Source organism: Sinocyclocheilus anshuiensis, unplaced genomic scaffold (assembly GCF_001515605.1).
Source record: "Sinocyclocheilus anshuiensis isolate Anshui unplaced genomic scaffold, SAMN03320099.WGS_v1.1 scaffold1371, whole genome shotgun sequence".
In the NCBI taxonomy this organism is placed as follows: domain Eukaryota; kingdom Metazoa; phylum Chordata; class Actinopteri; order Cypriniformes; family Cyprinidae; genus Sinocyclocheilus; species Sinocyclocheilus anshuiensis.
The window spans coordinates 164,725-175,183 of NW_015539833.1; the positions used below are offsets into that span (position 1 = coordinate 164,725).

At 37.2% G+C, this 10,459-nt stretch overlaps 1 protein-coding gene across 1 annotated transcript in view; it reads right to left on the reverse strand.

Moving 5' to 3' along the window:
• Positions 1-344: 344 nt before the first annotated feature.
• The window catches only part of LOC107684297 (homeobox protein Meis1-like), a 20,548-nt gene continuing 10,433 nt past the window's right edge, over positions 345-10,459 (reverse strand). Inside the window, exons 9-12 of the mRNA XM_016480535.1 lie at positions 2,998-3,148; positions 2,344-2,439; positions 1,631-1,731; positions 345-1,166 (exon numbers count right to left, since the gene is read on the reverse strand). Coding sequence (XP_016336021.1) covers positions 1,670-1,731; positions 2,344-2,439; positions 2,998-3,148 — 309 coding nt within the window. The 3' untranslated portion in view covers positions 345-1,166; positions 1,631-1,669. The remainder of the gene's footprint in view (positions 1,167-1,630; positions 1,732-2,343; positions 2,440-2,997; positions 3,149-10,459) is intronic.

A 10,459-nucleotide genomic window follows, 5' to 3' on the forward strand; every position in this document is an offset into this window, starting at 1 on the left:
GCTGATTTGCTGCTCAAGAAACATTTCTGATTATTATCAATGTTGAAAAGAGTTATGCTGCTTCATATTTTTGTAGAAACCATAATACATTTTTTTTTTTTTAGGATTTATCTGAAATAGATTTTTTGTAACATTACAAATGTATTTACTGTCACTTTTAATCAATTTAAAACCTTAGTGACCCCAAACATTTGAACAGTAGTGCACTATTATTAAAATTGGTATGCACTGTACATAATATACTGTATAGAAAGCAGTACACTAGTAGTCCATTCCAAACACAGTCAATTAATCGAAGCAGACGTGCAACAAAAATGATATAACACGTGTTGAGGTATGAATTTTTATGTGAATAAACCCACACTCACTGAAAACCAAACACACACACACACACACACACACACACACGCACAGTGTGAATATACAGCTCAGCTCACGTCAGTCAAATCCAAAACAATCATTAGTACCTTTCAAAATCATTGACCGTCCAGATGCATCTGAGTGCATTTATACTGCAGTAAATGATGTGTGAGAAACCTTTAGTTGCATTCATCGGGCAATACCAGCGTTTATGAACCTTTTCTGTATCACGTTTGACACATCCAGCAACATTATATACATTTACGGCTTTGTATTGAATTGCTTTGCACAGATTAGATCGAGAACTCCTGTAACAGATGCCTGCGAAGTGTGACGCAGACGTGTGGTAGGGTGACGTCGATGTCTGTCGCTGCAAAAATACTCCCGGGTTTTTGTCTGCAGAATAATGACTCTTTATTTCAGGTGGCACTTGAGTTGAAACATGAGACTTTTTTTTTTTGGGCCTTTCAGGCCACTTGAAGATTCACCTGGTTCCAGGTGAAAGGTCACATGAAGGAATCTCTCCGTCCAGGTGTTGAGGCATTTCTTTTTCCTGTATTGTTTTCTCTCTGTCCTGATACGCTTGATCTGCCCATCACAGGGAACGTGAGTCCTGGTGGCCATCTTGAAAGCGTCTGTATCACGAGGACGGCACCTCGTTCCAAGAGTAAAGCTGTAGGGGTTTCTTTAGGGTATTTGAATAAAGGCCGTTCATGGTGGTGCAAGTCAAAATCCAATTTCCGAATCCATCCGAAAACTCCGGGTACGTGAGCAAAGGATCGATCCTCTCGCCAAAACGCCTGACTCTGTAATGGAAAAAGAGTTGAAATAATTTATGAGGAAACATTACTGGCGACGGCGCTGTCGCAAATCAATTCAGCCGACATTTCCATCAAAACAGCCGCTTTCATCTTTATCTTTTCCTGTGGGTTGAGACATTAACTGATTCCGATGTCATAAACTGTCTCCACTGAGTAATTAAGTGACTAGTTAATCAGGTTGGCCGGTTAATACCATGTGACGGTGGAATTACTGGATGGGGACTGCTAGTAAATTTCACAAAGAAACAGCAAGTAACACACTGAATAAACATGACATTTTCATGAAGTCTAAACACTGAGAAAGTATTTCCTTGTGAAACATACTATGCTACTCTGTTTGATGACTTTGAAAAATCATTGGAAACGTGAGAGAAGTATGACTGTTAGCTGGGGCAAACAGCCGTGAGAGCTGCTTTCATTCGAGGGGAATGCCTGGTGCAGTATGGTACCTCTGCTCTGCTGTGTTCAGCAGGATGCCAGGGGTGTATTTACATGTAGTGCCACTGACTCTCCAGCCCCATATTCACTCCCCCAAGACCACCCAGAGCTGCTGAGAGACAGAGACAGAGACAGAGACAGAGAGAGAGACTTTAATGCATGAAATGCATTTCTCAGCTATTATATATTCACTATATAATATATTCACAAAAACATCGACCAACAGCCTTGACAACGGACCTTTCACATTTTATTTTCAAATGTTTCTGGTGAATTTTTAGTAAATACTGTGTAAAGAAAGTTTTCATTTAGGAATTTTGCATACTTCTGATTATATTTGATAACAATATTTTAATTTTATATATATTAAAATTCAACAGAACAACATTTATTTGAAACGGAAATCATTTGTAACATTATAAATGTCTGTCCTAACACTTTTCAATTTAATGCATCACTACTGAATAAAAGTGTTAATTTTTTGTGTACAGTAATGAGAACCGAGAGGTAAAGTGTGCTTAAATGTTCTAAATACCACATCAAACTGTTGGCTTCTTTTTTTTTAAGGCAAAATATTATTTCTTATATATTGATTTAGTTTTTGGGATGAATCATCCTTTTCAGGAGCATTTTATAAATCAAGCAGTGCTTTGCTGACTTCATTTCAGGCTGGATGTTCATTTTGTCCCTCAAACATCTGAATATTTAGACAGGCTTGATGTACCTGGTGGTCTGATGCCCATGTGTGACTGCCCGTCCATTACAAAACCACCCACTGGCTGACCATCAGGAGTGTACGGGCCACCGTGACCTACTGCACACGCACACACACACACATATGCATGCATTACACACACACAAGAGACAGTTAAGAAGGTCAGACATTACTACGCCAGCCGCTTCCCAGAGGAAATGTGTAAACAGATGCGATGCTAACAACACTCCCTTTCCAGTTCACCCAGACCATTTACTGAAACCAAGCAACAAAAATGGGTCAGAAAAGTTTGAAAAATAATTTCGTAAGCATCTGTTAGGACAAATGTCTTTGAGGTCCATTGCAAGCAGCAAGCCTTAATCCTCACCAGACCAACATGCATCACACTTCATCCTGAGGAGTGTGTGTGTGTGTGTTTGTTTGTGTGTGTGTGTGTGTGTGTGTGTGTGTGTGTGTGTGTGTGTGTGTGTGGTGTGTATCTGTGTGTGTGTGAGTGTGTATCTGTGTGTGAGTGAGTGTGCATCTGTGTGTGAGTGAGTGAGTGAGTGAGTGAGTGTGTGCGTGCGTGCGTGTATCTGTGTGTGAGAGAGAGTGAGTGAGTGAGTGTGTGTGCGTGTGCATCTGTGTGAGAGTGAGTGAGTGAGTGAGTGTGTGTGTGTGTGTGTGTGGACTGGTCGATCATCGGTTGGACTATTCTTCTCCTGGCGTTGATAAACCTGATGAAGCAAAGGAAAGAACAGGGTTGAAAACAGTAAAAAAAAAAATAAAAAAAGACAATAAAAGCACATTTAAGTTCTATTAATGCTGCTGGCTTCTATCAAAGGCAAACATCATTAAAATTATTGCTCATACTTATGATTATGGATTTGAACAAACCCAGAGTATTAAACTTTGGCATGTAACTCATCCAGCACCGTTTATGCTCCAGACGTGAATGATTCCTCAAATCATGCAGCTTATTAAGTCTAAAAATGATCAGATTTATGACTGTGGATGAAAAATCCAATAGACTAGAGACCAGAATAACAAAGCTGAGAGATTTGTGCCAGTAAGAAACACTTAGCAACACCATAGCAACCACCCACAACATGCTATTGCTGGCAAATTTTCAGAACACTAGTTTATTTTAACACAGAACATAAATTAACACGTTCCACAGAACTTCAATGCTTTCTGCATTTATTCCCATGCTACGCTTGACCTTTGACCCCCTGACCTCACACCCCGGGCAGCGGCACAGCTCTGCTCTTTCTCAGCCTAAAAAATTCCCTGTGACTTCTGACCTCCGAGTGCCAGGGCACAAGTCCACACATGATTAATGACCGCTCTGCATCACCCCAGGTGCTTCGCTTCCATTTTAACCTTCACAAAGAAGGGGAAGTTCTACTTTGAATTCATAGGAAGTGAATTACACACTCTGTGAGAGGTGTCACCATCTGAAATGTTAAAGACCATATGACATTAGAGACATGGGTGAGGAGAATCACCGGAATAAATTACATTTTAAAATATATTCACAAAGAAAATAATTATTTTAAATAATAATATTTCACAATATTACTGTTTTTACTATATTTGTATTCAAATAGATGCCTAGGTGAGCATTAAAGACATAAAAAAATGCATCATCTTTTTCCCAAGCATCCTACTATTCACATTGCAATGTACTGTACATTATGTATTGGAGTCTTAAACACACAAAACTATATTACAATTTATGGAGATCACATGGAAAAATAAAAATGCCAATTAAAATGTGTATTTTATAGGCTTTTATAATAAATTGTACATATTATGTTGCACACCACAGCTTAAGGAGCTCTTCTCTCGATTAATGCTGCATTAAAAGCAGAGTAAAACCAGAGATAAACATGAAGAGCAGCGTTAGAGGTCGAACATTCAGAGCAGGTACTATAAACACTTTTGTGAGCATCTCTCTCAGCTCCTCCCGTTAGTTGACCAATCAGAGATAAGAGCCGTATCCCCAGCGGGGCCGGGCCCGTCCCACTCTTTAAGGGGGTTAAAAGCTGACCCCTCACTGAACCCCTCTTCTCACCACGAGACCAAGTTTACGAGCTTCATGCCTCTGCCTGTTCACTCCAAACACACACACACACACACTCGTACACGGCCCAACACGCACGCCAAACACATAACAACACTACGCAGCAAGTCAAATATTTGGGGGCCCTTTCTGATGCACGAAGGAGGCAAAGAAACACATAGTACCTTCACTCCACAATTCAACACTGAACAAATCTGCTGTGCTATATATGCTTATATATTACTGTATTATTGTATATACCCAAAAATATGCAAATGTATTAACATATTTGAGAATAATATATAAAATTATAATGAATACATTATAAAATATAATAAATAATATGATTATGTTATCTATTAATATTATTATATCATAAACAATAAAATATGATAATATATTATACATACATATTTTATATATATTAGAAATAATTACGATTTACATAATTAAGATATTTTAAGAAGAATTACATTTTAAACTTTTTATTTCAATTATTTAATTTCAATTATTTAAAATGTATTTAATAAAACTTAATCTCATATTAACATGTAATTTAATATATAAAAATAAATTATTTTAATAATTTATATTATATATTATATAAAAACATTGAGATTTACATACATTTTTTCATCTTAAAGACATAATTAGATTTTTTTAAGATTAATTACATTTTAAAATTTATTCAAATGTATTTTAATAAAAATTTATTAAATTACATTCAAGATAAATTACATTTTAAAATATATTGAAAATAGTTATTTTAAATTGTAATAATATTTCACAATTTAATTGATTTTACTTTATTTTTGATAAAATAAATGCAGCCTTGGTGAGCAGAAGAGACTTCTTTCAAAAACATTTAAAAATCATAATTATTCCAAACAGTAGTGTAAATAAAATAATAGAAACAACACAAAAATCAATAGGACTTGAAGAATCAGGTTCCAGTTTCCTCCGTTGAACTGTGTTTCGTGTCTGTACTGTGTTTGCATGTGCAGCCAAACAAATTCCTTGTGTATCTTGGCAAATAAAGCCCTAGATTCTAAAGGAAAGCCCATGCGCTAATCGGAGAGCTGCCAGCTGGGATTTAGACACCAAGCCACAAAGTCATTACAAATTGCTATCCTGTAACCAAGGGTGACGGCTCTAGCAACCACCAAAGCCTTTCTCTAAACCCAGAGGATACGCACACAGTGACAGAGGAGGTCTCAACCTGTAATTAGACAACAACTGAGCCCAGGTCAGCCATCTAAAGCTCAACAAGATCTAAAATAAAGAGGCGTGCGTATTAAACTGATCCTGAAGCAGGAGTTTTACAGCAGCGACTATAAACACCTCACCCATGAATGACTCTCTCTTAACACCTGTTGCACGCCGAGAGCTCTGGTAGCAAATGGTGGGTAACTTTACGAGCGAGTGAGCCATGCTGGCTGGAGGTGTGTGTGTGTGTGTGTCCTGTGAAACTCAATGAAGAGTTAAAGGTGAGTGTGGGGTCATTATCCTGTTTACAGAGGCAGTAAAACTGTTAGAGCTCTAATGATCGGTAATTCAGGGTGAACGGTACTTAAAAACGAGTCTAAAACACACCCAGCCTCACCCGCTGCAGCTGTGTGTGTGTGTGTGTGTGTGTGTGTGTGTGTTTGATGGTCTCTGTATTGTACTCAAACACTGCGTCTAGACTTTAGACTAAACTCTCCCTAAACTCTACTATACCAGTGGTTCAACTGGTGGGTCACAACCCCAAAAAACAAAGCTAGATGAAAATAATAAAATGTAAAAATCTGTCATAGTTAATATAATACTTTTTAATATTTTTGGGCATTTACTATATACATATACGCATATTTATAAATAAAGATATTAAACTTTAATATATTTTATGTATAATGTATTATTAAATTTTTTATTCATGTGTTCATATATTATTTTTTCCCAAATATGTTAACATTTTTGCATATTTTGGGGCATATACTGTTCATGGTAATATTATATGTTAAATATATAAATATATCATATTATATATTAAGTATATAAAGTGATATACTAATATTTAAACAATGTGTGTGTATAAACACACAAAGTATTACAATTAAGAATTGATACATAAATATATCTTTTATTAAAATATAATTCTATATAAATACAAATGTATATCTGAAATCTGAATGTCAGGCCTAAATGTAGGACTTCTACATTTTTGCTCTAAGATTATTTCACAAAGTGTTTTAGCGCTAAAACTAACTCCTAAATCTGTGAAACGATAGGAATAGTGAAGAGGACTCCTAAGTCACTAAGACCAAGTCACAAACTATCCTAAAATGGCTGTTGCTGGCAATCTGCCTCGGAACAGAAACATTTTAGAAAAGTTGTATGATAATGAGCTTTTAAAAAGGTATAGACTTAATCACTAGGGTATTATGACTGTTGTTTTCAAGTTGGGCAAGAAGTAACAGCTGTTCTTGCGTACAGTTTGGTTTTCTTTTACGTTTACACGCCTTACTATCAGCCATGATTATTCTACTCTGTTAATTAAAAGGCTGTTTATATGCATATATGCAAAATTACGAGGAGCACACATGTAAGAGGCTGGCAATTAACTGACGGAACATAAACATTTTAGAAACATTTGATGATAATGAGCTTTTAAAAAGGTATCACCTTTGGTTTTGGAGGTTACACCAACTCCTAATTTTCCTTTGATTATATCCTTGTTTTCACTAACCAGTTGGGCAAGAAGTAACAGCTGTTCTTGCATCCAGTTTTTTTTATTTTTATGTTTGCATGTATTACTTTCAGCTAGGATTATTCTACTCTGTTAATTAAAAGGCTGTTTATATGCATATCCGCTAACTGTTTTTGAGAAGCATACAGCCTCATGTAAGTGGCTGACAATAAGCTGAACATATACTTGTTTAATTAGTGACACTTATCCTGCATTTTAAAATCTTTATTTGAATGTGGCAATTAACATTTTTTTTTTTAAACCTTTATTTGAATATGGCAACATAATATTGCACTCTACAATATTTCTATGAATAAATCTCTGACAGAGACCACTCCCCTATCAGCCAATCACTATGTGCATAGTTAGTAAGCATACTGACATCATCCATAGCAATGAGGTTGCTCTTAGCTTAAAGGGGTGTAACGAATTAGTCCACTGAAGGCGAGCATAGTGAAGAACCCAAGTGCAGTTTATTTACAGTGTGATTCAAATATCCAAACAATAATCCGAGACTTGACTTGACAGGAACAGACTTGACTTGAACAGACTTGACTTAACTTGACTAGGCATGAACAGACTAGACTCACCGACAGCGGGTTACAACATCAATACACGTCGAGAGACAATGGCAAAATGATGGCTACTTATATCAGACAACGAGGGTCACATGACAAGAACAAACCAATGGGAAACAAGACACATGACTAGGACAACCAATCAGAACATGACACAAAGAACAGAGGAACCAATAGCACGAAGACAAGAGGGCAAGGGAAGCATGACACTGACAGCATGAACAATTACAAAATAAAAGATATGGAAAACATGAACATGAAGCAAAACCCAAACACCAAACCCCACATTACATATCCCCCCCTCTAAGGGCGGCTTCAGACGCCCAAACAAACACAAACAAAACTCAACAAGTCCAGGAGGGTGGTGGAGTGGAGGCGGAACTGGGGGAGGGACGGAGGGCCAGGCCCAATTTGAATGTGGCAATTAACATTTTTTATTTTTTAAACCTTTATTTGAATACGGCAACATAATATTGCGCTCTACAATATTTGCATGAATAAATCTCTGACAGAGACTATCAGCCAATCACTGTGTGCATAGTTAGTAAGCACGCTGACATCATCCATAGCAACGAGGTCAACCCCGCCCCCTTACTCTGAGCTTAAGACTTCTCTCTATTCCTTAGTAAAAGTTTGTCTCAGCAGCTTTGTGAATAGGTTTTAAGAGGAAACTCTTAGCTAAAAACTTTTACTGCTATTTAGGAGAACTCTTAGTGGTAAGATAAAATGTTTTGTGAATACGGGCCCTGATTATTATCCATCCTTTATTTATGTTTTGGTATAAAATACAACTTAATAGGTATTATGTAGTTAGCTACTTAACTTGTAAGTTTAACTTGTAAGGTTTACTTAACCTTCAGCTCCACCAGAATTCTGATGCTCTTCACCTGTCAGCACTCATCAGTCTCAGTATTTAACCACCTTCCCATCGCCACCTCAGTGTCTGGTCTTATTGTTCACTAGCGTGTATCGACTTACCTGGCTGCTTACCTGCTCTACCTACCTGTTCGTTGTCTGCCATCATCGTCTGTCTTCATCCCAGCACACTGTCTCAGCCTCACCATGCAAAGAGACCCACAGTGACTATTCAGTCTATGCTCAAGATTCTCAGCCATATTATCTCACCTGTGATCATCTCTTGCTCTCTCCTGAAGCCTGTAATAAAGCTCTGTTAGACCGTCATTTACCTGTGTTGTCTCCTTCTGTTTGCTCACAGTAGCAAACTACTTTCTCAAATGGATAGCTTTATAGTAGCTGTACTCTAAATTACGAGTAGCTCGTTACTTGGCAAGCTAGTTTTAAAGTAGCTTCTCCGACACTGCATGAAACGGGTTTTCATTTTAAAAAGATGTTCCTGCAAAGACCCAGCAGGCCGACTGTGATTTTCATTAACTTTGCAGCGCATCCCAAAGCGAGGCTCTCCGTTTCATCTCTGCGTCTCCTCCTCGCCTCCCCCCCCCTCTGCGTTTACCAAAAAAGTCTGGCCGTGATGAATCACCTCTCCTTTCTTTCTTTCATTCTCCCCAACATTTTTCTTTTCTGCATCCATTTCTTTTCATGGGCAAGGACGGAAATTCCCTGTAGGTCTAGCAGAGCCCAGGTCCCCAGGAGGAGCTGTCAGAGCCATAATGGATGGTGTTTTGATAGCAGCGAATTCGACCCTGCGGGGGGGAGGAACCCCAACAGATCCATCTTCACACAACATGCCCGTGCAGTTCGGCTAAATTAAGTCTCGCACCCACCCCGCCCCCAACTGCAGCCTCATTTTTTGGGACTGACGCTAATTGCGGCTCCCTCATTACAACCAAATGCTCCGGTGCTTCAAAGGAAAACTACGCCTGTGGAGAAACCGGCTAAAACAGTAGCATGAACAGCCTAGAAAGTATAAAAGCCATAAACAAAAGGCACTGTTACAGGAGGGCATTAAATAAGTAAAATCTCTGTATTCCCAACTGTCTCTTTCATATATATGCAATGATGTAATTTAACTGAGATGTAAAAAAAAAAGTTTACCCAAGCATGAAAATTACATCATTGCACAGTGAAATCCAATACTCATTTCTTACTAATTAAAAAAAAAAAAAAAAAGATATGTATGCATGATTGCTATATCTGTGGGTGTTTTACTAGACCCTAGTACCAAAACCTATGCCATAATTTACGTTTATTTCATACTAAGTATACTTCAAATCCATTAACATATTTATTGACATCACTTCAGACTTACTGATATTAAATTATAATGAAAATTTATTTGGAGTATTTCTTTATTGCACAATGCTCATTTCTTAACATTATGCCTAAAATGTGTTTTAATGTCACTATTGATGAGGATTGTATGATCTTTGAATAATATCCGTCTTTAAATGCAAGATATTTAAAGTAGACCTGAAGTATACTTGCAAGACTTTATATATATTCTAAATCTTCATTCATATTTTGTGAAAAAACTATGTGACAGAGAATTTTTGTTGATATTTTGTTGATATATTTTTTTTCCCCCCAAATCAGCTGAATTTTTTTTCAAGATACAGATCCAAGCCTGCATATTTTTGGGACACAAAACTTAATGCAACTCATGCAACAATGAACCGTCCAAAAAAAGACCTGAAGTATACTTGCAAGACTTCCACTTTAGCACAATCATATATACTTCAGTATGTCTTTAGTTGGACTTCAGCACTACTTCCGCACAATTACAGTACATTAAGTACAAAATTAGTTGTTCCAATTTAGCAGACTTTAAGTATACCAGTTTAGTATAGTAAAAGTACT